The sequence below is a fragment of the Eptatretus burgeri genome, chromosome 8 (assembly GCF_056783735.1).
Source record: "Eptatretus burgeri isolate ZD-2024b chromosome 8, Ebu_testis_v1, whole genome shotgun sequence".
Lineage (NCBI taxonomy): Eukaryota > Metazoa > Chordata > Myxini > Myxiniformes > Myxinidae > Eptatretus > Eptatretus burgeri.
The window spans coordinates 34,001,234-34,029,046 of NC_140968.1; the positions used below are offsets into that span (position 1 = coordinate 34,001,234).

Genomic DNA, 27,813 nt, shown 5'->3' on the forward strand with positions numbered 1-27,813 from the left:
CCAAGTTATGGCCATTTATTTACCAAACCAATGACAAGACACGTTGTTGCGTGGGCGTGGCCGATGGGGAAGGGAAGTTCAGTCACGTTCCTCATTACGGGTTACAACGTACGGGCTTCCGGAGAGTGATGACTTCGTGTATTCTAATAATTTCTCGATTTCTTATGCGCATTTATAGATAAACACAATGCCCCAAGTTATGATCGTTTTCATATTAGACGGTGCATAAATTTCGGAAACATCAGCGTGAGCTGGTATGCTCCGAAACAGGAAGTAATTTTTAATTTTTTTTTTTGCACGAACGTTTTTTTTTTCTCTTCTCTTCTCTTTGTGTTTTTCCTTGCGACGACATTGCGAAAAGGCAAAATACATTGGCGCTAATTTAATAATTGGCCATGAAAACTAATAATTTATCAAAACGTTGACAGATCCAGCAGCCTCCGCATTCTTGCCCTGGACGAGGAAAACAAAGAAGAAGCGCCGTTTCCTCAGCAATGTTGTTTATGAAGAGGTGCTAACGACATAAAGGTGTGTACATGGAGACAACTTTTATTATTATTTATTTATTGAAGAAAAATTGTTCCGAAAATAATTTATCAAAAAAAGTGCACAACTTTTTTTTTCCCATTGTCAAAACGGTTTGGCCTTTGGAAGTGTTAAGGAATTCAGCTCCACTCAACATGCTTGCCAACGAAATACATCTCAATTTGGTGGTAAAAACGATTCACAGCGACGGGTTTCCTTACTCATTGCTCTGCAGTCTGCATTCAACCCCTTCATTTTTCATCTCATTGACCTCATTTCATCTATCTATAATTCCAGCTGTGTGTGTGTGTGTGTGTGTGTGTGTGTGTGTGTGTGTGTGTGTGTGTGTGTGTGTGTGTGTGTGTGTGTGTGTGTGTGTGTGTGTGTCGTTTATGAGAGCGAAAGAACGGCCTGTGCGTTTGTTGTTTCTGGCACGTGGTTTGAAGTTGTTTTTTTTTGCACGTACGGCCACGCACGAACGGACACGCACCTACAGGCATGCACTAGTCTATCTATAATTCCAGCAATCTGTGTGTGTGTCTGTGTCTGTGACCGCTGTTTCTCGACAACCACTGGTCCAATCTAATTGAAACTTGCCAGGTATATTGCTGGGGACCTGAGTATGTGCCTTTTCAAGGTTTGATATTAATCGTACAAGTGCCTCCAAAGTTATGGCCATTTATTTACCAACCAATGACAAGACACGTTGTTGCGTGGGCGTGGCCGATGGGCAAGAGAACCCCAGCCGCGTTCCCCATTTACGGGTTACAACGTACGGACTTCCGGATAGTGATGACTTCGTGTATTCTAATAATTTCTCAATTACTTATGCTCATTTATAGATAAACACAATTCCCCAAGTTATGATCGTTTTTATATTAGATGGTGCACAAATTTCGGTAACATCAGAGTGAGCTGGTATGCTCCGAACCAGGAAGTAATTTTTTTCTCTTCTCTTTGTGTTTTTCCTTGCAACGACATTGCGAAAAGGTAAAATACGTTTGCACTAATTGAATAATTGGCCATTAAAACTAAATTGCGAATAATCGTAACTGTGATATGCGAACATCCGGGCCACACACGTACGGGCACGCAAGAGCGAAGAAATTGTCTGTGTGGTTGTTGTTTCTTGCTCACGATTTGAATATTTGTTTATTCATTTTTTATTATTATTATTATTTTTTTTACCGGCACGTACTAGTTCTTCTAATTCACACCTCCTAACCGTGGTTTCTCTCGCCATTAATCCCCAGTATACTCTTCTTTTTCTCCTTTATTCCTCAATTTACATCCTCCCCTCCTCAATCCTCCCATGCGTACTTAATAAATAGATGGCCTCTCTCATGCCATCCCAAAGAAATAATTTCAAAGTCCGTCCAAAGCATGCCGAATAATCTTCGAAGGTTAATTACAAACATTATTTGGTGAATGACAAACATTATTAGGTTAATAACAAACATTATTTGGTGAATGACAAACATTAATTGGTTAATTACCACCAGTATTAGGTTCATTACAAACATTATTTGGTGAATGACAAACATGAATTTTTTTAATTACAAACATTATTAGGTTAATGACAAACATGAATTGGTTAATGACAAACATTATTAGGTCAACGACAAACATTATTAGGTTGATTACAAACATTATTAGGTTAATGACAAACATTAATTGTTTAATTACAAACAATGGATTAATTCCAAACATTATTTGGTGAATGACAAACATTAATGGGTTAATTACAAACATTATTAGGTTAATTCCAAACATTATTTGATGAGTGACAAACATTAATGGGTTAATTACCAACAATATTAGGTTAATTACAAACATTAATAGGTTAATGACAAACATTAATGGATTAATTACCAACATTATTAGGTTTATGACAAACATTAATTGGTTAATAACAAACATTAATGGATTCATTACCAACAATTATTAGGTTAATTACAAACATTATTAGGTTAATGACAAACAGCACTTCCTTCAGAAGAAGAGGATCATCTTTGCTTTTGAGCGCCCCCTGGCGCCCCTGTCCGCCGTGGATCCGTTGGTGATGCGAACCTTGTTCGATCCGAATCGACTCCTCGTCCATCTGGCTCCAGGGACCACGGTTCGTTCTCATCCCTCTGGTCATTGTAAACAATTACCGTGTCCGGGCTGTTGTAATTGTGCAAAGTGATGGATTCACTGACAGACTGTGAATTTGATGGATGCGCGAGGATTGCGATGAGAACGATGAGAGGTGTTAATGATGAGATTAATGGGCGACAAGGTTGATGGCTGATTAATTGTGACCGTGACGTCATGGTGCAAGGACGACAGCAGGATTGTACGATGAATGAATAGAAATTGCGTTTTTGATAATTAGCGAAGGAGGATGACCAATGTGATTATGGACCGATTGTTATATTTGTCGTTTGTGACCTCGTAGGACGACTGGTGGGACTGTGACTGTGATTGAGAGGTTTGATATACTATGGATAATAGTAATTGAGACAAGGATGAGACGTAACCCTATGAGCTGACAAATGGGGTGAAATGTTTATTTTAACCGAACATGAGTTTGGTGAATCATTGCTCTGGTTAATAATTAGGCTTTCAAGCACAGTAAAATATTATGACATTTGCTAAGCTTACTAAGGGTTTACTGTCCAACATCTAACATCTGCTTTTTCTCCATTCACCCCACGTCTGAGCAGGGAATAGACGTCTGGCTTTATATATGGCCCTCCCAAAGCTGCCATATTTAGCCCACAACTGCCCCTCCCCCATCCTTTTATTACCCCTCTGCTCTCATAATGCCTCCTCAACTATCCTTTCCCTCCCCTCCTCCAACCTGAGCTTACATAATGCCTCCAAACATCCTTTGTGTCGATAAGAGGCATCGTGACCATCCTCCTGATGATTCCTTCATCACCATCTCGATGTCAGTCTGGTTGCTTTTCCACCTCCTTCATGGGTCACTTTTTTATGAGGATGAACGGTGAATACTCCATGAGTTTGCACCAAACGAGGCCACCTAGAGGAGCACACGTACTGTCGGGAGCAGTGAAGCTCTGGATACGGAGGCATTGATCCGACCTCCATTCCTTCAGTGTTGTGCCCCATGGAAGGTTAAATACTTAAGATGGATTATGTCAAGCTTGTAATATGAACTAGGGCTTTCTCCTTCAGCAATGCATCTGATCAACTGAAAGCTGATCGTGTTTGTTAATCACTGTGGGAAGTGTGGTTTGACTGACGTTTCAAGCATTGGGGGCTATTCAAAAATTATGTATGGGGTGCATGTTCAAGCATTACGGAGTGTTACAGGGAGTTGGGGGTGTATGTCCAAGCGTTATGGAGTGTTATAGGGAGGAAAGGGTGTATGTCCAAGTGTTATGGAGTGTTATAGGGAGGAAAGGGTGTATGTCCAAGTGTTATTGAGTGTTACAGGGAGTTGGGGGTGTATGTCCAAGCGTTATTGAGTGTTACAGGGAAGAAGGGGTGTATGTTCAAGCATTATCGAGTGTTACAGGGAGGAAAGGGTGTGTGTCCAAGCGTTATTGAGTGTTACAGGGAGTTGGGGGTGTATGTCCAAGCGTTATTGAGTGTTGCAGGGAGGAAGGGGTATATGTCCAAGCGTTATGGAGTGTTACAGGGAGGAAAGGGTGTGTGTCCAAGCGTTATTTAGTGTTACAGGGAGGAAGGGGTGTATGTCCAAGCGTTATTGAGTGTTATAGGGAGGAAGGGGTGTATATCCAAGCGTTATTGAGTGTTATAGGGAGGAAAGGGTGTGTGTCCAAGCGTTATTGAGTGTTACAGGGAAGAAGGGGTATATGTCCAAGCGTTATGGAGTGTTACAGGGAGGAAAGGGTGTGTGTCCAAGCGTTATTTAGTGTTACAGGGAGGAAGGGGTGTATGTCCAAGCGTTATTGAGTGTTATAGGGAGGAAGGGGTGTATATCCAAGCGTTATTGAGTGTTATAGGGAGGAAAGGGTGTGTGTCCAAGTGTTATTGAGTGTTACAGGGAAGAAGAGGTGTATGTTCAAGCATTATCGAGTGTTACAGGGAGGAAGGGGTATATGGCCAAGCGTTATGGAGTGTTACAGGGAGGAAAGGGTGTGTGTCCAAGCGTTATTTAGTGTTACAGGGAGGAAGGGTGTATGTCCAAGCGTTATTGAGTGTTATAGGGAGGAAGGGGTGTATATCCAAGCGTTATTGAGTGTTATAGGGAGGTAGGGGTGTATGTCCAAGCGTTATTGAGTGTTATAGGGAGGTAGGGGTGTATGTCGAAGCGTTATTGAGTGTTATAGGGAGGAAGGGGTGTATGTCCAAGTGTTATAGGGAGGAAGGGGTGTATATCCAAGCGTTATTGAGTGTTATAGGGAGGAAGGGGTGTATATCCAAGTGTTATTGAGTGTTATAGGGAGGAAGGGGTGTATATCCAAGTGTTATTGAGTGTTATAGGGAGGAAGGGGTGTATATCCAAGCATTATGGAGTGTTATTGGGAGGAAGGGGTGTATGTCCAAGCGTTACGGAGTGTTACAGAGTGTTACAAGGAGAAAGGGGTGTTTGTCCAAGCGTTACGGAGTGTTAGAGGGAGGAAGGGGTGTTTCCAGTGTCATTATCTAATGCTAATTTATCAATCATTGACAACTTTGTTCCAGGTACCCTTTGTTTAAAGATGTATTTCATGATACACGTCACGTATTCAATACATTCATGATAAAAGCAAATCACTTAGGTCTGAGAAGACATTGTATTTTGTATATTCATATCCTTTACATTATACGATTTTTGTTTAAACATTTTTTTATCGCCAAGATCTGTACAATATGAAATGCTATAAAATAATAATCAAATGTAAATTGCAAAAGTACAAAATTAATATTGTTGGTGCAGTTTTAATGACTTTTAAAAATATTATTGAATATCAATATTGTTAATCGTTGCTTTGTCCACAGACACTTAATCTCATTTGGAAATGAAAGCAATTGAACATATTTAGAAACTATTACATCACTTCAAGCGATTGGTCTGATGACGTCATTACAGAAATTCCAACTGCTGCCTGGTCTTGGTGACGGTACATTGTACCGCCTTTACTTTTTAAAATATAGTTTGTAGTAACTGAAAGAACAACGGAATAAATAGCATCCCAGGATTAAATACGTCTGATGTTGGCTTAATGGTTCGGGTGGTTGGCTTGGGATCCGAGGGTCCTGTGTTCAAATCCTGCTCAGCAGTTGAATTAATACCAGGTGGGGTTGACTGTGCAAAAGTCAACCCCACCTGGTATTAAATCCTTCTGAGGTCGGCAAAATGAGTGCCAGCATGCTGGTATACTGTGTCGGAGTGGCGATTGTCTCCAATAGCCAAGTAGATTGCTTAAGCAGCACCAACACTGCACAGAGTATGGTCCTGATGGATGTATGGATTAAATAGGGGAATGGGGGCGTGTCTTCATCAAGCGTTACATCATAGTTTAGGAATTTAGGAGGTGTCTGTTGAAGCGTTACAGAACATTATGAGCGGTTGGGGGTGTCAGATTTGAGCAAAAAAATGCGTTATGTAATTTTCGAAATGCCTCCTAGCCCTTTATTTTGCCCTCATGGAGGCTTAAGTTGATAAAATCCATTGTTCTTGACCTTTGGTTAACTTGTTCAATGAAACAAAACCAACACTAACCTTCACTAAGACTGGTCTTCTTAGTCTTAGAAGACTGATGGAGTCTTCACTAAGACTGGAGTTCCCTGTGCTGTCTAGTTCAGTGGCAAAGTGTTACATTTCAATATTTCTATTTTAAAAACTTTGTACTTCCTCCTCCTCCTCTTCTCCCCTCCCCAAATGATAGGAGAAGTGCTGTGTGTTCGGGAGTGGCATGAGTGCCAATATTTGATCCCACACAGATCTACTTAAATATAGATCGTTAACTGTCAGATTTACTGTAATCTATAGAGAAAGCTCTTTCTAGTTTTTAATTATTGATCAAATTGGAACAAACCTGTCTAATTCAACAATATTAACAAGTGGTGGTGCAGTATCTGTGGCCGCAGCAAATGGTTTGAAGTTAACAATTGCAGTATTTATCTGAGGCACCTTTGGCCCTCAAGTTCGACTCGCGTAGCTGTGTGGCCTGAGGCACACGGCACATCCATATTTTTCAATATGTACATGAATGTGTGAATTTATTGGGGTTATTTGTTCGTGGCCTGGCACGTTGCCAAAAGAGCAGGAGATGCTGTTGTCATGGTGCTGTGTGACAGAGAGAGAGAGAGAGAGAGAGAGAGAGAGAGAGAGAGAGAGAGAGAGAGAGAGAGAGAGAGAGAGAGAGAGAGAGAGAGAGAGAGAGAGAGAGAGAGAGAGAGAGAGAGAGAGAGAGAGAGAGAGAGAGAGAGAGAGAGAGAGAGAGAGAGAGAGAGAGAGAGATAGAGAGAGAGAGAGAGAGAGAGAGAGAGAGAGAGAGAGAGAGAGAGAGAGAGAGAGAGAGAGAGAGAGAGAGAGAGAGAGAGATATAGAGATAGATATAGAGAGAGAGATAGATATAGAGATAGATATAGAGATAGATATAGAGATAGAGATAGAGATAGAGATAGAGATAGAGATAGAGATAGAGATAGAGATAGAGATCCAACTGGTTCGTAGATCTACTGCAATCTACATCTCCTGGCAAAGCTGTGCATTGTTAAATCCTCTGTCCTCCCATTTATATCTATTTTTTTATTATCCTTTTCCATCACATTCTCCTACTGACGTCCCCTTTTTCTTTCGTATGCAGCACAAAGTTGTGGGGTAGCATCGTTTGTCGAAGGCACAGCTGTGCCGGTCGTGTTATTAGGGTTAGGGTTTGGGTTAGACTGATATTGTAACAAAGCCCTCTATAGGTTTTGGCAGGAATTTGGAGTTTGGAATTTATTCATGTTGCCGGCGATAGCTCACCTCCTCTTCACAAAGGACACTTTGGGATTTTTAACGTCTAGCAACTAATGCGGGCAGATGTGATGCCCAGTTAAACATCAATCGGAGGGATGGCATACACATTAATTCATCACCCTGCCTGTGAAGCACCGGGATGAGAGTTTATAGGAGGACCGAGATTCAAACCCAGGCAAGATGACTTTGAGGCTAGTGTGCGTACCTCCAGGCCATCCTGCCAGCCCATTGACATCCTCTGGCCACCTTCGTTTGCCCCCTTCCATCTTCCCACTTTCTGACATGCACCTTTCTCTTCTCTCCCACTTAAAATGACAACCACTCCCTTCTTTGTTGAGCATCTTCATCCCAGTATCACTGTGCATGGTTGTGCACTCTCAGAGTAACATGCACATACCCCAACCCTCCTGATCATTCTGTAATGCAGGTAGCTGCAGATGGAGAAACCTTGCAAACACCAGCAAAGATCAACTGTGCTGGTACTGTTACTGCTGGCAATTCCTTTACCATGCCCTGCAATACCTACCACCATGCGTTCTTCGCTCCACCAGGTGTCAGATGGGTATGTCTACGAACCTTGGATCTTCCTCGGTCGTATCACTTCTGAAGGCAGCAATTTGATTAACTGATATTAATAACACCAAACAATCAATGCCTGGTGTTGGCTTCGCAGTTAGAGTGGCTGGCTTGGCTTGGGATCATAGAATCCTGAGTTCAAGCCCTGTTGGCAACTGAATTAATACCAGGTGGGGTTGACTCAGCCCGTCATCCTTCTGAGGTTGGTGAAGTGAGTACCGGTTTACTGGTATAATAGTTGTATCGGTGCTGTTCCATGCCTGCAACCGCAGTGTGGTAATCTTCATCCTGTTGAAGCAGCACTTGTATGGAAGGAACGAAGTGCTTGGTAGAGAATAGAGATTGGTAAAGCGAAGAATGTCTCAAAGACCTCTGCATAAATACCTGAATTGTATTGGTCTATATATGTCTATATATGGTTGCATGCCTCATTGAATTACACTGCACATGGTATTGAAATATTCAGGACTTCTGTCTCTCTGGCACCATTCCAGGAATTCCCAAGCAAAGCTGTTTGCTCTACAAGTCTGTAATTTCAGGAGCTTACACTGAATTATTATTATTTTTCAGAAATAGGTTCACTGACCTCATATCCACTTACAAATGTGATATCGGCCTTCCGCTGAGACATTGTCAATGGTATGTAGGCAATGTACTGTCAACTTAGTTTTTATTTTATACACATTTTGGATGCAAAATTGAGGATCATGGAAGAGTCAGGTGAAAGAAGGTAAAAAGGTAATGTACTGACAGTGGGGCCACGGTTGAACACAACACACAAAGCAATGAACTAACAACAACAGGGGAGAGAAAAGAGGGAGGAAAACACACTAACCTGCAAGTAAGAAGGCTGAGTTATGGTTAATTAGGGATGACGTGAGGTGATGCATGCTCGCTTTATGTCTTGGAGGAATGAGTGCCAGCTTTACCATATGCTTGGCCCAGAAGAGGTTATGGTTTATGGTGAGGCCAGAAGTTTAAGAGACTGAACCTGTTGTCGTGGTTGACCATGGAAACACACAAGTAGATTAATTTCATTATTCTTCCAGATTCTTCTTCTTTTTGCATATGGCTTGGCCAGTTGATGACATTAGTCCTGATATCTTCAGAGTATAGCACTGTGGATATCATTAAACAGGAGTACCTCGTGGAGGTTGTCATCATGCTCCCTCTTTCCAGAGTGACATTGTGAGACTGAGATTTGTCTGGATTGAAAAACATGTTCCATTTATCAGATTAGCATCTAATAAATCCGAGATTGGCAGACAATGCCTTTGTGCCTGTTCTCTATCTCTCTCTGTCTCTGTCTCTGTCTCTGTCTCTGTCTCTGTCTCTGTCTCTGTCTCTGTCTCTGTCTCTGTCTCTGTCTCTGTCTCTGTCTCTGTCTCTGTCTCTGTCTCTGTCTCTGTCTCTCTCTCTCTCTCTCTCTCTCTCTCTTGGCCCTGGTTTCACAAAGGTGGGGGTACACCATCTTGGATTGGGGGGGGGGGACCTCTGGTTCACTCCTGAGAGATTGATCAGCTGTCTCCATGCCATGGGCCTGTTTGAGAGAACTGTCCTGACTATACAATGACGACAACGACAACAACAACTTAGATCTGCCTGTCAGTGGAATGGGGTACTGTACTGACACAATGTGGAGTCGTATGCCAAAAGGAAGAGAGGGTTTTCAGAGCATTTGAGAGGTCGTTAATGGACATGAGGAACAAGACTGGGCTCTAGACTATTTTGCAGAACTCTAGCCTCCATTTTTAGAGCAAAGGTGAGGGTTACCATTGATAGCAATGCATTTGACTGTATGAGCTGAGGTAGTCAGAAAGACAGGAATGAAGGCAGCCATGTTTATAAAAAGAATAACCAAGGAAATCCATTTACAGGAGGCCACTCGGCCCATCAAGCTTGTGCCATCTCCACATTCCTGACAACTTAGGGACACAATACTATACAGTACCCTTTTTTTTTCTTAACTCCACAAAAATAACTACATATTACCACTGGACATGATACACATACACACAAAACAATCAGACTTCTCCAACTTACAGACATCATAACTCAATCACATGAGGCCAATGTTAAGCTACTCGTACCGACCATTCCTGCCATTATCCCTGTAGAGCTCTATACCTATCGCTTCTAAGTACTTATCCACATGAAGTTTAAATCTATCAACTGTCCATATTGCCACCACCTTCCCTGGAAGACCATTCCCACAGTAGCCAACTTTTGTTAATAACACAGTACGATGTGTAACCTCCTGAAGAGTGTACAAGCTGTTAGGAAAAAGGACGATGCATTCTTGTGAAACAGAATACAGCAACCTGCCTGCACAGCACTAGGATTTCCACTCTGTTCAACCACAACTGCTTTACCCACTCATTAATAACCTTGATAATGTTAACGTTGTGTGTTTTTTCAGTCTATAGGGCAAGGCTAATGACAGAGAGCAGAACATGTTTGATGCCAATCAGAAGGGTCCTGCTGTGGTTTCCCTTCACTTTTTCCGATGCTGTTTCCTTTCTGCAGACCGAGTTTCTTCACTGGAGTGTTCTCTCTTTTTGCAAACACTGCACATCTTCCTGAAGCAGCAGATAGTAAGGGCCATTCCACTCTTTCCTTGTTATGGAATTTTTCGAAAGATAAACTGCAAAAAAAAAAAAAGCCTTCAATAAATTAAACGTTTGGCATGAAGCCTTCAACCCATAGTGTCCCAATGCGAACCCTAATCTGAATAACCCCAACCATAATAACCCTAACTCTAACCATAACCCTAACCCTAACTATTTTACCTTAACCCAAACCATACCCTCCACCCTCAAGAATAATGGAGAAAGAAAAAAGTTTTAAAAAGTAAACAAAAAAAGGATGACATAAAACGTTTAGAAACAGTAGAAAAGGAAAATAAAAATTTAAATACTTTAAAAAGAAGACAAAAATATATTTTTCGACAAAAAAACCATTTCAAAAAGTAAAAATTTAGCACATACTGTAAAAATAAATAAATAATAGTTATAATAACAATAATGATAATTGTAAAGAAAAAAAAAGGGGGAAATGTTTTCAAAATGTGGGAAAAAAGTTAAAAAAAAAAAAAAAAGTATGTCATAGTATAATTCAATAATAAAAATGGAAATGTGATAACTGATAACCCACTGCAGGGGAGCATCATTGGTTGAGGGTGAAGTTGTGCCGCTGATGTTACGCCCTCTGCTGGTGAGTCCAGGAATTTTTAATTTGGCCACGGAGCTGGTGATAGCTCGTCTACTCTTCGTGAAAGACACCATGAGGTCTTTAACATCCACCAAGTAATGCTGGCGTAGACAGGAAGCCTGTTTAACATCCATCCGAGGGACGACACACACATTGATGAATCACCCTACCTGTGAAACACTCGGATGACAGTTTACACCTGGGTCAGGATTCAAACGCAGGCGAGACAGCTGCATACCCCTAGGCCATCCTGTCAGCCCCAATAACCCTCATAAAAAGTGGAGTAAAAATAAATAAAGAGAAAATAAAAGTAAAAAAAAAAATTAAAAATGGTTTAAGCAAACAAAAAAGTAACTAGAAGGGCACTCGGCCGAGCGCATACTTCCACCACGTAATGCCTGATCCACAAGAACATAATGGGCCCAAAACATTTTTTAGATATCATGCTATTCAGTACTATATCGTTTTTGGCCCTACCTCTCAATGATGAAGAATCACTGTAAAAATTAAATAAGTAGCGTATCCAGATCCGGATCCAGATCTTCTAATCAGTTTTTCATTGTCACACACCCAACCTGTCCACCAAATTTCATCGGGATACGTCCACAACTTTTTGAGTTATCCTGTTCACAGGCAGACAAACAGACAAACAAACAAGCAGTCATAGACTGGTACTTACGAAATCGTCAACTTGACCTCTGACCTTGTCTAATAAAAGCTGTCTCGAGAGAAGGTAGCGACGCAAACCAGAAGTTTCTACGATGATTCTGTACCAAACCATCAAAAATCGAATGTTTGACCTCAGTGTGACCTTGACCTTTGACCGATTTTGACCAAAATCTAATCAGCACTAGCCATCACCCTCCTGAATCACGTGGTATAATTTGACATTGGTAGCTTCTTCCGTTCTCGAGTTACCGCGGATTAACGTAACGTAAAGGTCACACTCGACGGCCCCCCCAACTCGAAAGGATGCCGGGGCGAGCGCGATGACATCAGAGCGCACACGCAAAACCATTACGCGACTCAACGACCCGTCTGCTCGAGCGCGCTGCACCACGTGACGAGCCGTGACGCAGCGGATGAAATATTTTTATAAATCTTAAAACATCTCCAAAACATCCGACTTTTACCAGAATTTCGACAACCGAGTGTTAAGCGTCCTAAGCGATCGCAAAAACCGAAGACAAAATTAAAATCGAAGTTAAAACGAACTCGTAACGTCAACCGAAGCAAAAATACTCCATTTCTCCACAGGAATTTACGGAATAATTTAATATTATTTTATCAAAGTCATAAAACCGTAATATTCGGCCATCCACAAACAATCTTTACACAATCCGACGGCTTAGCGAGTCAGGCATGCGACGATAAGCTTTATTGGGATGAAAAATGATTTTTAAACACCATCTTTATTGAAAACACAACACGGCCTACAACTAGGCAAGGCGTTCTGCGCCATGGGTGCTAACACTGAAAATTTTAAAACAGCCGTAACTCGACGAATTGACACACAAATTCCGCCGAACTTACCTCGATCTTCCAAACTCATGCTCTATCAACAATACCTGTGGTAACTTTTCTCGAGTTATCATGTTTTGTATGTTTGACCTCACTATGACCTTGACCTTTGACCGATTTTGACCAAAATTTAATCAGCGCTAGCCACCACCCTCCTGAATCATGTGGTGTAATTTGACATTGGTAGCTTCTTCCGTTCTCGAGTTATCGTGCCAACAAACAAACACACAAACAGAGGACGGAAGTCATCAATATACTTATGAAATCTACAGAGAGGGGTGAAAACACAACCTTACCTCCTTCACCTTCAGTGGCAGAAGTAAAAGGAGGTAATAAAACAAAGTCAGGCTTAATTGTAACATGATCTAAGGTTCGTAGTGGAGCTGTAACACACACACACACACACACACACACACACACACACACACACACACACACACACACACACACACACACACACACACACACACACCTCACACATGGACATACAGGCAAATACACAAGACACAACGCAGGACTGTTAGATAAAACAAACACAGCCATTAGGATCTTGTCTTTTGTAAAACGCACAAAAAGATAAAAGTTTACATTAAAAAAATTAAAATATAAAGGGGAAAATAGGAAAAAGAAAAAAGTTGTAAGGGTACAAAAATGCCACCCCACCAACCCCCATTTTTTTGGAGGGGGGCATGTGGAAAAGAAACGAGAGGGGAAAAAATATTTTAAAGAAGTATAAACGTGGACAATCCTAACCCTAACCAGAGAGTTGGTGTCAAAGCCACCCAATGCTCGCCTGTTTATATATTTATCGTTTTTAAAAGACTAGTCTAATAATATTTTTTATATAGCATTGCAGTGAAGTCTGATCCAAATAATTTTAAAGCAATATATGTATTTGTATATTGTAATCAGTAAACTAGTACACATATTAAATGAATGGCAAGCGTCTAGTATAAACAGGCGAGCATTGGGTGGCTTTGACACCATCTTAGGTTGAAATAATAAATATTTTTTAATCATTTGGTAATTTCAACTTCAATACACCAATAGTATACCTCAAAGGAACCTCCATGCCAAATATCAGCATCCCAGTACACATTAAATGAATGGCAAGCTTCTAAAAAATAACTTGCACCAAAAACTTTAACGTTGATGTGCTATAAAAAAGTTAAATCAAAAACAGGTCAAAAATTTTAAACATTTAAAATTATTTTTTTATTTCAACTTCACTACATCAATAATATACCCCAAAGGAACCTCCACGCCAAATATCAGCATCCTCGACGATTCAAATCATAACCGCACTAGACATCGAAGTGTCAAGCCGCTGTCACACCTTGACGTTTTAGCCAGCGTATGCTGACGTATGAAAAATTTGCCGAATACGCTGGCACACGTCGAATACGTTATGGGTAAGTTTTGTATACGTTAAGAGCACGCTGGCATATGTCGTAGTACGCTGGCATACGTCGTAGTATGCCGAGCTCATCGACAAATTTTCAGCATGTTGAAAATTTTACGACGTATGCCAGCGTATGACGCACACGTTCCGCATACGCTGGCCATAAGTTGTAGGCACTTTACGCGATCATTGACACACGTCGACACACGTTACTTGTAAGTTACTCATAAGTCGAAACACGTCGAGGTAATGTTTTGCGTACCCGAAACTTATTTCTAACCTATGAGTAACGTGCTTTGAACCTGTCTCCAATGCATATTGACGTATGTAGATGTATTTGACGTCTTCCGGACGACCACAGAACTTACTGAACATGTTACTAACTTACAGCTACCGTATAATGGCGTATTGGCAGCGTTTAGGGGAATTGGTATATAAAAATGGGCTTCACAGGAGGAACCCGTCAGTGTTCCAGACTCCATGTTTTTTTTTTGCTTTTTTCTTCAGCATGACGGTGATGTTGACACTTCGATTTCTAGTGCGGTTATGATTTAAATCGTTGAGTGGCAGCCTATTAATTATATTATATTATAACCGCACTTGAAATCGAAGTACCAACATAACCGTCATGCCGAAGAAAAAGAAAAAAAAAACATGGAGTCTGGAACACTGACGCTAAACATTACCTCGACGTGTTTTGACTTGTGAGTAACTTACAAGTAACGTGTGTTGACGTGTGTCAACGATAGCGTAACGTGCCTACAACTTATGGCCAGCGTATGCGGAACGTGTGAGTTATACGCTGGCATACGTCAAAAATTTTCAAGCATGTTAAAATTTGTCGATGAGCTTGGCGTACTCCGACGTATGCCAGCGTACTCCGACGTATGCCAGCGTACTCCGACGTATGCCAGCGTACTCCGACGTATGCCAGCATACTACGATGTATGCCAGCTTGCTCTTAACGTATACAAAACTTACCCACAACGTATTTGACGTGTGCCAGCGTTTTAGACAAATTTTTCATACGTCGGCATACGCTGGCTAAAACGTCAAGGTGTGCCAGGGCCTTAAGAACATTAAACATGTGAATAACCTGAACCTTGATGTGTGTGTGTGTGTGTGTGTGTGTGTGTGTGTGTGTGTGTGTGTGTGTGTGTGTGTGTGTGTGTGTGTGTGTGTGTGTGTGTGTGTGTGTGTGTGTGTACGTGTATATAAATTAATCGCTTACAAATTACCGAAGTCCTTGCTTTAGACATACAATATGTTGACGTTTATGACTAAAATCAAGATAAGTATGGAATATGGTGGAATTTGATTTGCACATCCTTTAAATGTTACCTTAATACATTAGGAATAGCTATTACTATTCAATAAATGATTACAATTGTCGGTAACCAGTTTATCGAATGTAAACTGGACGTGTTTGTGCAGGTGTGACCCTGACTGTGGCATGCCGGTACAACAACCCCCATCCCATCTATCCTGTGGTTCTTGTTTCCAGCTCACAGCCAGCTGGTACGGACTGCATGTTCTGGTGATACTCGTATTGGAAGTTTCTCTGGTATTGTCTACTTTGAAATGTAATTATGGAATGTAATTCTAATTCATTTCGTGCCATGGGAATGGGAATTTACTTCGTTTTGTGTATATTTCAGGTGTCGTGACTTTGAATCTCAGATGAGTCGTTTATCATGAAACTTGCATTGAGGAATGCATCAATTAATTTGTTAATGAAACCATACATGAACAAAAAAAATTTAAGAATTATGAATGAAAGACTTTTGAAAGAAATAAAAATAATTGGATTCCGATATGCGTCATGCTAGTACTAGACTCAGTGAAATAATGGTTTGAGCCACTCTGAGAGTGGGAGGTTGTCGGTTCAATTCCAACCCCGGCTGAGATGCACCAAAAGACTTTAAAAAATGGTAGGTGCTGCTTCCTCAGCTTCACTTTCAGTATTTAAGGGGTCGAGCATGGACAACCCCTATTAGTTGGCATCTGTGGGGTGGAGGGAATTTTTCCTTGTTGTTGCCCTGCTGATTGCAGAGCAAAAGGCAATCCAAGCTCAGGGGATGGATTTGTCTGACGTCAAGTCCGTTGTTGTTTGGTGTCTTGTCTGCACATATGCGCATGTTTTGTGTTGCAGATCCTCCATGAGCCTTAGACCCTGTTAAATAAGCCAAGTTACATCGAACAACAAACTTTTGTTGCCTTGGTGCTTGGCAGATGTGATGCACTGACTTTGTGTATGAGATGTTAAGATGGCTGCTCTATTTGTTAGCAATCGCTTATGTATGTGTTGGAGATCTCTCAATGCCTTGCTGAAACAGTAGGATATTGTACTTATTACATAGATCACAAAGATCTTGAGGTTTCAAACTTCACATGTATGGGGGATAAAATGGTCCATAAAAATGTTATGATAATGTCATCGGTCACCATGATTCAGCAGCCGTGTTGCTGTTTTGTTTTTTTGAAACCTTCAATAATCTTCTTTTCTGGAATGGCTGATAAGATTGAGGTGAAACTTTACACATATGACCGCCGATCCATGAGGAACAAAAGTCACACCTGTAGTGTCATCGGTCACATGGTTTGGCAGCCATATTGGATTTACCTGAAAATCTATAAAATACACCACTAAAAATAAGTCCTGGTGATATGAGGGTTTACAGTCTCTGATTGCTCTTTTTCTTGTTTATTATGGGGTAACGGAAAGGGAGTTTTTTTCATGTTCACAATGGAACTATGTGCATCTATTTGGTCAGAGAGATTTTGGTCACATGAGTCACGTGATGTGTTTGTTGCTGTTTCAACTATATGTATTGCAGTCATGTTAATTCCTGTGATTCTGAGTTACTTGCTTGTGTCACAGGGCAACAGGTTGAAGGTTACTTGGTACAGGACGGCGAGGCGATTTTGATTGGAAAACAGGACACAAACTTGGATGAGGTGAGGAAACATCTTTGCTCCATGAGTACCAAATAAAATTGATTGGTTTAAGAAATTGATTATAAGCTTTATCATGGAGTACGACAGTACATAGTGCATGGATAGGAGTACAATATCATGGAGTACGATAGTGTTCTAACGGGGAGGAGAACGATAGATATGTAGGGATGGCACGGGGAAAAAATGGCCACCCATTCAAATGTGTACACAATGATGCGCTTAAAAACTGCTACAGAGTGAATCAATAAGCATTTAAAAGCCATACTTTTTTATTCTCGAACATTTCCATAACGAACTCGACTGAAAAATACGGCAACATGCATCACTAATATGAAAAAGATTGATTTCTTGACATTGTTGCAGCCACCGGTCACTCCGGTTGTCCGGATCGAATCCGGCGGGTCGCGTCAAAGCAACTGCGACAGTCACCCATTTTGAAGACCCTCTGCCGGATCCTCGCGTCCAAAGCCGTATTACTGTACATATTAGGGTCCCTAAATTGGGCGAGTGTCACACTGATAGGCATTACGTGCCTTGATTTATCACACCGATAGGCAGAGCAAACCCGAAGGCCATGTGACGCGATCATTTAGCAGCATGCACCGCAACCAATCACCCTCAACAGGACTTATTCAAACCACAATTGTCATCACAGGAGTTTATCATCTAAACCGTTACAATATCATGTTATAACAGCATATCAGCAAACACAGATGGGGCGTCAAAAAGTTAATTGTGATGAGATACTTATGGTAGCCCAAGAACGCGACAGTTTTCTTTGTATTTTTAAACACACAGGTACAGACGAGTATGATTGGAAAATGGAGGCCCATACGTTTGTAAGGGCTTCGGGATGTTAATGACTCGTCGAGAAACGTTTCAAGGTTAAAACCATGAATCCTGGACGTTTCCACTCCATCGCAGGATACTTGACTGAAGGCAGCAATAATTTGTAATTTGTTTAAGGCCAACACTTCATAAAAGGCCACTGTGGGGTCTCTCATGTCCACCAATGACCAATGCTGATGGACACGTCCACCATCATAATGTCCATGCAATGGACGGCTCACATGATGTAGCTCTCACCCTACATGTGAAACACCTAGGTGGGTTCATAGCTTCCTCAGGAGTCAAACCCAGGCTTGACAATCAAAGGTGAGTGAGCATACCTCTAGGCTATCTTGCGAGTCCAATATCTAATTAATGAGGAAATTCTTTTTCTGACTAATCATCTAAACTTGTAGATTGAAAGTTGAAATTTCTTGCACTGTCTTGGTGCTCGTCCCGAGTACATTTTAAACTCCAACATGTCTCCATAACAAGAACTTCAACATAACAAGAACAGGTTTACGATAGAGCAATGGAAGATCTCTCGCTACAATTCTTCAAAATTAATACCCTCAATAGTCGGTTATTTGGACCGAACAGACGCTAAAGGTGCCAGATGAGCAGCGGGAAGGAGCTCCAGCCCAAACAGGAGAGGCACATTCTATTGAATTCTGAATGAACGATTCGTAAACGATTAAGAAGCTGTTTTAAGGCCTAAGTCACATTTGGCACGGCGGCCGTCGGGTCTACAAAATCTACGGCCACTAGCAATTATAGGGCGGCCTCAGTGTTTCCACGGTCACACAATGTAGCAGTCACATTTACGACGAATGTGAAATATTTTACGAAATATGTTTCAGGTAGATTTACGTAAACACATTTACGAAATATGTTTCAGGTAGCCGCACGGGGTATTTATAAATTGTGGAGACTGAAAACGTGGGTCTTTGATTTGATGTCGCACGGTGACCTAAGGTAGGACGTCCCTGTGGCGGCCATAGAATTTTCAAGGCAGACGCAAGGTAGCCTCAAGGTGCCCGCAAGGCGACCGCAGGGGGGCCCTAAGGCAAACGTGCGGCCAGACGGACGGTAACGAATGGGTTCTTTTTTTATTTATTTTTTCTTTTTTCTTTTTTTACCAGTTCTTTTTTTTCGGCTTGTCGAATTGCTACGGCCAACGTAGAAATGAAAAAAAGTTATAACTCCGCGCTATAATTCCACGGCGACCCCTACGGCCTGTAAAATATAGCCATATGGCGTAGGGCCACCCTGAGGCCACCTCAGAAACTCTGCGGCCGCCGCACGTTTCTGTCAATTCAGGGGGGGGGGGTACGGCTGCCGTATCCTCGCCGTAGAGCAAATGTGACTTGGGCCTTAGGAAGAAAATATCTAAACTGACAAAAGCTACCATTGTATTAGCTCACACAAAAAGTCAGCAGTAAGTTGATTCAAGAGAACTTACCTGTACATTACATACGGGATGAAAACGGGGAGGGGGCAGGAGGGGAATGGTTCTTTGGCTTTTTGTAAAGTGATGGCAAGAACTTTTTGTTTAAAGGATTCCACCATCTTGCATACGGAATGTGTAGATGGTTCTTACGAACCTCATCATTACAGTGCAGACGTTTTAGATGGAATTTTGATTGTTTTGTTTATTTTAGATGGCAAGATGCCCCCCCTCCTCCCTCCCCTCCTCCCCCCTCCCCTAACTCTCTGTATGACCTTCTCAGTCCTGTTTCTTTGTTTACTTACCCAGAACGTCCGTACCAAAGGACCTTTTGTTGACAGTATAGCAGGCAATTTCTAATGAAAATTTTTCAGTCTACTGAACCAAAAAGGACCATCATTTCTATACAACGAGAGATTCTTTCCCCACCTTACCCAACATGAAAAATAACTATTGGTCTATGATTAACTCAAGAGTGCAATGAAACCGGACCACCCTACTGACCGTCGTATAAGAAGGCTATGATGGCGGAGGAGGCAAGATGCTCGGCTTAATAATCCTTTCGGTAGTTTAGGTAAACCAATAGTAATTGATGTTGTGAGACTTTGATACAATAAAAGGAAAGAAAAGTTTGATTTTGTCAGTCCATCACCTGGAGACTATTTTTGTGACTGCGTCCAACAGCAGGTGCACACAGTGACCCGCCCGCTGGAGGTGAGGAATGGGGACACACTTCTCGTACGGTGCAGGTTTTCCGACTCCAGCACTCATAGGTAAAATAATGTTGAGCCTCATCATCTGAATCATCGTTGACGATATGACGGTTCAGCTCCAGGCAACGAACATGGTTTTGTTGTCACTGCATTGCTCCATAATGTTGTTGATGCCCCGGTTCCACATTGTTCTCAATTCAAAAAGGTATGACTGTGTTGTTAACTTTTTGTTCAGGACTTATTCATTCAATAACTTTAAAAAAAAAAAAATTTCCTTCCAAAAAGTTTGCAAGATGTAAAATATAAACTTTATGTCAGCCTAAAATTCCACTTACTGAAAATGAGGTCACATATTCAAGCCTCGAGGTGGAAGCCATTATAGGAAATGGTGGTGGGGTGTAAAGATTTGTGGGTGGGCGAAGACTAACATCTCTTGAGGTAAATGTATTCTCCAGGGATTTATATTTACTAATACAACTTATTTAACAATCAGTGATTTTTTTTTTTTTCTGGTTCATTTACACATTCTATTAAGCGAGTTCCATTTCTCTTGAACCAAACATGACCTACTACCTCTCAAAAATCTGGTTGTGGTTGGTAAGATACATATTCAAAACTGAAGGCACTACCACCAGGCAGAGCTGTGCAGCAAGCAAGGCTCAGGCCCGATGTTTCTAACCATAATTGGTCTTTATCTGGGACTGTGCAGGCATGTTAACTACCCTCAAAGGGTATGAGTGGAGGAGGTACCACGTGACTGCACTATGCAGATGGTGAGACCTGTAACTTCCCACCAACTGCATGTTGGAGTCACGTGATGCTATGATCACCCCTATCCCCCTTTGATACTTAACACCTGGCACACGCTTCCTGTATAGTCCTATATGAAGATGACTCGGTGATAGAAACGTTGGACCTGAGTCCTGCAGACTGAGCATCTATGACCTAGTACTGCCCTAGTACTGCACTTCCTGGACAACTGGTGGCAATTGAGCTTGCCAACAGTTCAATTCCGAGTGCTAAGTTTGACTGCCAGGATAAGGGGTCATTGTGCCCCAAAATATACCACCTGGAGTCATGCTTAAGGTCTATTCTCCTCCATAGTTGCAAAACAATCTTCAATGTTTCCAGTAACGTTCCAGTTTTTTGGACTGCCAGGATGTAGTGAAAATAGGATCTACACTTTATCTTGTCCAAACAAGTGTAACAACTTTTTGGTACTTTATTCTTTGAAAAACTGCTGTTTGGTTTTGCTATCATGCTTGGCATTCCGAGATGAACCCAGAGCTCACGATGCTGGGATGTCAGTTTCAAATCCCATATACTGTGTTGATTTGTCCATTGTCTACAAATTTCCTTACAATCAATGTAAAAGTATAATGATATCTCCAAATGTCTTTATGCCACAACTAATTTACGTACATCCTCCTCCATGATCCTTCGATCACTTTAAAAAGTGAAACTTCAATACCTTTGTATCTGAGAGTGGGGATGGAGGAGACTTTTGAGAATGTTTTGCTAGTTGTTCAAATCAAATGAAAGTTGATGCAATAAAATGGACAGATATTGTACCGCCAAAAAGGTGTTGCCTTTCCTTACTTAGAGCTCAAGGCAAAGAGTCCTGTCGCCTGCGCATCGTATACGTGACAAATGCAAGGAACGTACGACGGTTACAACATTGCTCGACTCCTCACGTCAGGCGTCCGTCGTCGTTCCAGCCAGCTCTGCACCAGATTTTCCAGGCCAACAACCATCGTCTGGCTCAAACCAATCCCAACGTCATGTTCCAGGAACTTATTGAACCTTTGCTTTTGGAATCGAGGTTGTCACCGGCTCAAGAACCAAGTCTACGATTCCTGCTCTCGCAGCCAATGGTGCGACCACTTAGCCAGACGAATGATCGTGATCTTTTGGAACAACTTTTGAGAGAGCTGGTCAACCTCAAGGCTTCCTTCAATGTGGAAAACACCTTATCTGATCTCGGTATGCGGAATGGTGTTCGTCTGCAACATTGCATCACATTAAAATATGCTGAACTTGCAATAATTAGCAAAAAAAATTTCACTTTTTGTTGCCTTAAATTTTCTCATTATTAAGTCAAACGATCGAATTATTTTGTTCATTTCATGTCTGGAGCAGCCATTTGCAGGTCATTCTACCGGCTTGCAGGTTCCTTCATTTCTTCGATATTATCTGTGAGCATCAGCGCACTTGTGCTATACATACTGTATATACTAATTGTTATTTTATTTATTTATCTGTGCCACCAAAGGTGGACGCAGGTTATGTTTTCACCCCTGTTTGTCCGTCTGTCTGTCTGTGAGCACGATATTTCCAAAAGTTGTGGACGGATTCAGACGAAACTTGGTGGACAGGTTGAGTCCTGTCCAGGTCCAGGATGAATTGATTTGATTTTGGTGAAGATCTGGATGCACATCCGGCCTATCAGTGAGATACAAAACATAAAATGTTCGGCCTGGCAGAGGTATGCGCTCTTTATGTTTTGTTTAAAATCAAAAACATTCACTTCTCCATATTTTTCTCTCAACTCTTCTCCAGGACCACCTCCTGCAGATAGAATTTTGGATTCAAATGAGGAGGAGGTTGAGGAAGAGGAGATGGTATTCTCAAACTCCAAGCAACCTGCTTCTCCATACCAAAAGTCGGCAGAAATCTTGCCCACCTCACCTTTACCTGTGGTCGTGTTCTCCACAACTCCAGACTTGCCTGGTATCTCTGAAGCCCAGAGAGACGCAGCTTCAAGGAAAAGGCTGGGAGTAGGGGTCGCCATGACCATTGGGTTTGTGGTTGTGTTTACGACGCTGTTCAGCCTTGGCTTGGCTGCACTTGTGGTGCGAATGAGGAGGAAGAACGTGGAACGAGGTGGGTTCACCTCATCTTTCTTTCAGCCAGTGATCATGACATGCATTTTCATCTGGAAACAGTGGTGTCATCAACAAGTTGGTAGGGAATTCACGACTGTTCGACAAGTATCTTGTTAGGGTAGGCAAATGTTGCTTCATAAAGGACACGCACATGCATGCCATAATCGTCACTCATCATATATGACCTTACTCTTCATTCCAAAGCAGAAGCTCTCTTGAAGCAGTTTCTAGGCAGAGACATGCACTGGCGGCTCACCATTCCTCTCCCAGCACCGTCGGGATTTGAAACTGCAATCACCAGATTACAATACAGAAGCTCTGCCAGCTAGAGTTAATTAATGACCTGTAATCATCATTACCATTCTGTAAGCACAGAAATATTAACAATTGTGTTTCTAAGGAAAAGTTTGTTTTATTGCAGGAGTGACAAAGGCTTGGGCCCAACCGCATGATGTTCCTGCCAAGTCCTTTGTTTCGAAGTTCAAAGGTAAGCGTTTATTCGAAGTGACATCTTTATCCCCTTTTAGTTTGAAACTTCTCTGGGTATTGGCAAAAAGCTCATGGGAATTTCGAAACCCCCATCGTAAACCCTTTTGAGAGTTCAAGCAATAATTTCACAGCAATCATGACGTTGTCGATGGCTGGGGAGAGGGGAACCTGCCGATCGGGATTATGAACCCCATTTCTGCTGATTTTTTTTTTTTTTTTTTTAATGCGAGAGTTTTAACTGGAGAATTGTTCTGAAAAAGCAAAATTCCTCCACTGAGCTTTGTGCAGTACCTGTGTCATCTTCAAGGTTTTGTCCTTCAGTCTTTTTAATAACTGGCAATATTATGTTGTGCTTTTGCTTGCAAAAGTCTGCTGTTGGCTTCATTGTTACGGTGGCCGGTTTAAGATCTTGTGGTCCTAAGTTTAAGCCTATGTTGTGCTGTTATAAATAACATCAGGTGAGTTGATTCAGCCTGTTCATCCTTCTGATGCCGGCAAAATGAGTACCAACTTAATGGGAAGAATGAGCCATTCGAGTATCCTGTGTCGGAGTGGCGACCCATCCAGGTAGTGCCCCCGAGCCATATGTATCTGAAGACACAAAAGGAGTGCTTCTTATTAGCCCCCGTTGGACTTAAGGAGTTATGGGGGCTTAGGGATTTGTATTTGTATATTTCCGAAACCCTAACACTAACCCTAACGGCTTTTGGATTTGGTCTCGATTTTCTTGTCCGTGTGAGCGTGCGTCTTGGACATGTATGGACCAATTTTATTCGTACTTGGCACAAAGACAACAAATAATGGTTTACATATGCACATCATTTTCTTTCGCAATGTGATCAAAGACGGCTGACTGGCGGCCATTTTAGTTGTTAAAAAAAAAACTCGATGTTGTACACGTCCTCAACCATTTCTCATTTACCGGTTATTATTAAATTTGGTACACACATAGTGAATGATGGATTACATAAGCTCGTCATGTTGTTTTGAGAGCAGATCCAAGATGGCCGACTGGAGGCCATTTTTTTTTTTCCTTAAACATGTCCCCAACCATTTTGTGAACACATGTTGTCCAATTTTGTTCAAACTTGGCACAAACACATGATATGATGACATAAATGTGCCCCTCACTTTATTTTGTGATCTGATCAAAGATGGCTGACTGGTAGACTGGCAGCCATTTTAGTTTGTAAAAAAAATACACAGTATTGAACTCGTCCTCAACCATTTCTCGGACATGCATTTACCAATCTTGTTCAAACCTCGCACACAGATAATGAATGATGCCTTACATATGCTCATCATTATCCTGTGCTCGCGAAGTGAAAAACCAGGGTAAGCGATCGGTAGCGTATGTACGTATAGAGTACATACTTATGACGTACGTCGTACATCGTACATGTCTGCATTTTTCTAAGAGCGTACATCGAAAACAGTTCAGTGGAGGATATTGAAACGTTACCACATGTTACATGGTCATGTGATATCGCGGTCACTCTTTTGAGGTCAACATAGGCGAAATTTCTCGCATTGTCAATTTTCATCCGATTGACTTGAAATTTGAAAATAATTTTGACACACACATAGTGGGTACATCATTGAGTACGACCATCATGGAATTTGAAAATAATTTTCATATCACCTAGCTGAATTCAACCACCAATTATTTTTGAGGTCAACATAGACCAAAAGGTCAACATCGACCGAATTTCTAAAATTGGCAATTTTCATCTGATTGACTTGAAATTTGAAGAGGATTCGCAGATTTGGTCATTGAATTCAACTACCCATTATTTTTCAGGTCAACATAGGCCAAAAAGGTCAACATAAGCCGGAATTTGTAAAATTTTCAATTTTCATCCGATTGACTTGAAATTTGAACAGGATTTTCCGATCACCTCACTGAATTCAACCACCAATTATTTTTGAGGTAAACATAAGCTAAAAGGTCAACATAGGCCACATTTCTGAAATCCTCAATTTTCATCGATTGACTTGAAATTTGAACAGGATTTTCATAAAAATGACCATCACGTGTCACGTGGTCTGGCAACCATATTGGATCTACGGGGAAATCTTTGATCTTCATCGGAGAAACCACTTAACTGATCAATGCAAAATTTAATTAATCAATCAACTACGTAATGGGATTATGATTTGATAAAGATGTCATCATCGGCCACGTGGTCTGGTCAGCCATATTGGATCAAAGAAAAAACCCCTCAAAAAACAAGAGTTGGCTCACACCAAGTCCTTCTTAAGACTGCGTGCCGCACTGGATATGTATTCTATGAATAACATCTGGGTTGTTTTTGAGAACAGATCCAAGATGACAGACTGGTGGCCATTTTGTTCCTTAAAGATATTCCCAACCATTTTTCAGACCAGCGTGGTCCGATTTTGTTCAAACTTGGCAAATGTCACATGTCACACATGTTCTTGTATGTCACATGACCACTCAAGTCAGTTGTGCATACACATAAATCTTGTAATTATTGGCTAGCCCTTTAACTCTGTATAGCAAAATTACTAAAACAATGGGGGCTATGTCATTTTATGTCTTTTCATCATTGTTGTTATTATTTTGTTTGCAGAACGATGGGGAGGCCTCCGAGGATTGAGGCCTCAAGGCGAGGGTTACACGAAGCTGGACACAGGAGAAAGGGCCGAAATTGCTGAGAATGAGACAGAGAAAACACAAGGAGGAGCAGATTGATTCGGAGTGATGGAGAGATGTCCAGATAGAAGGATCAGAGAGCTGCGTTGCGACAGAGGGATTGGAAGGACATGTAAATCAGAGAGATGGAGAGATGGCAAAGATGGAGATGGAGATGATGAGAGCGATTGGAGCTATCAAGGTGCTCTGAGATATTCTTTTTGGTTATATTTGTCGTCATGGAGGTAGAACCCTCTGTAAAAAAAAAAAAAAAAAAATCAATTGTTCCATGAAGTGCATTACAGCTGTGTGTATTCTGAAGCATTGTACCATTTGAATATCGTTGATGATACATACTGTGAGAGCGCATATTTATTAGATTTAAACTGCTGGGATAATAGATATAATGTATAGCCCATGGCTGTTGTCATTACTTTAAACAATTACATTCCCCTCAAGCAGTACGGCATCCCAAAATCCTTGGTTTCTTACTTTCTGCTCCGATTGCCATTGACGTGCTTGCGCTTCGTACCGGCCTGGAAAGGGGTTTGTGGGATAAACAGAGCTGTGGAATGTGTACTGAAGAAAAGGCAATGGAATGTGTGCCTGAATGACTGCGAAGGAACACACATGAGTACCCAGAAAGGCAAGTGTAAGATATACCCCATTGGTGTTTACTGATCAGGGTGATTTTCGAGGCTCTCATTTTGTGTAGTGCTTCACAGGTACAGTGTTGCATCATTGACGATGCCACAATTCGGAGGAGGTATTAAGTCGGCTTTCCAGTCTGCTCGTCCACCTGTGGGCATTAAACAAACAAATCTTCAGCTTCTTTTGAAAGGAAAAGGACAGTGTTTTTATGATGATATTCTTTAAGAAATTCTAAACTGATCTCTTGTTCTGGTTGAGATGTGCTTCAGCAACACCCTGCATTGTTCAGACATAAATTCTCACCGACATGTTTTCAAATTCATCAATGTGTGCCTCGGAACATCAGATCTTCACCAAATGCATCAGAGAAACATCAGAGCATCAGGGGACAAAGCCGTTCCCCCCTCCCCCCTCTTCCCACTGTGGACGCTGCCCTTCAACCCACAAGGGGCTCTATTGCAGCCCCCTTGTCCCCTGTAGTCAGGGAGCACAGGGGCTGACATGGACACCCTTTGCTATATTTGGTTGCCCACTATTTTTGGATTATTTTTGTTATATCTAACAATAATACATAGGATAACCTTTTCAAATAAGTGCACCTTAATCTCAAAAAAAAAATAGATTTGGGATTGCTTATGTGTGATGTTTATTCAACATCAAAATGTATTTGGTGGACATCAATGTCTCTCAATTATATTATCAGTTTACACAAAATCTGACTGAAATGTGACCTGGATGTTTATTGTTTGTATAACTAAGGGTATATAAGGTATTAAAATCGTTTCTGAGTATTTCTTTCTGATCACTGTATTGAACTGGACTTGCAGTGACATTTTATCACAGGAATTGAAAATTATCAATAACCTAAAAATTGAAGAATATGGATATTGAATATCTGCTGTTATATTCAGAGACCTACATTCAGAGAAATTCATAAGTTTATATCACCAATAACTAAAATATTGTTCAATGATAAAGTAAGCATTTTATTACCTCCGCCATCGAAGGTGGACAGAGGTTATGTTTT

At 41.3% G+C, this 27,813-nt stretch overlaps 1 protein-coding gene across 2 annotated transcripts; it reads left to right on the plus strand.

Moving 5' to 3' along the window:
• Positions 1-402: 402 nt before the first annotated feature.
• LOC147021495 (uncharacterized) lies at positions 403-27,577 on the plus strand. 2 transcript variants are annotated; one of them, XM_085891464.1, is made up of 10 exons: positions 403-528; positions 7,878-8,012; positions 10,553-10,620; positions 15,594-15,677; positions 17,041-17,117; positions 20,077-20,165; positions 21,709-22,088; positions 22,665-22,988; positions 23,412-23,477; positions 26,074-27,577. In XM_085891464.1, exons 2-10 carry the CDS (start codon positions 7,888-7,890, stop codon positions 26,193-26,195), a joined length of 1,335 nt encoding a protein of 444 aa, XP_085747590.1. In that variant the 5' UTR covers positions 403-528; positions 7,878-7,887; the 3' UTR covers positions 26,196-27,577. The 2 variants fall into 2 exon arrangements, with proteins under 2 accessions (XP_085747590.1, XP_085747589.1); XM_085891463.1 differs by lacking the exon at positions 403-528 and adding an exon at positions 2,526-2,644.
• Positions 27,578-27,813: the final 236 nt, after the last annotated feature.

Coding starts and splice junctions, on each gene's coding strand:
- LOC147021495 (XM_085891464.1), top strand. CDS start 7,888: ATGGAGAAACCTTGCAAACACCAGCAAAGATCAACTGTGCTGGTACTG. Junction 10,621..15,593: donor TCTTCCTGAAGCAGCAGATA/GTAAGGGCCATT, acceptor GTGTTTGTGCAG/GTGTGACCCTGACTGTGGCA. Junction 22,089..22,664: donor AAACACCTTATCTGATCTCG/GTATGCGGAATG, acceptor ACTCTTCTCCAG/GACCACCTCCTGCAGATAGA.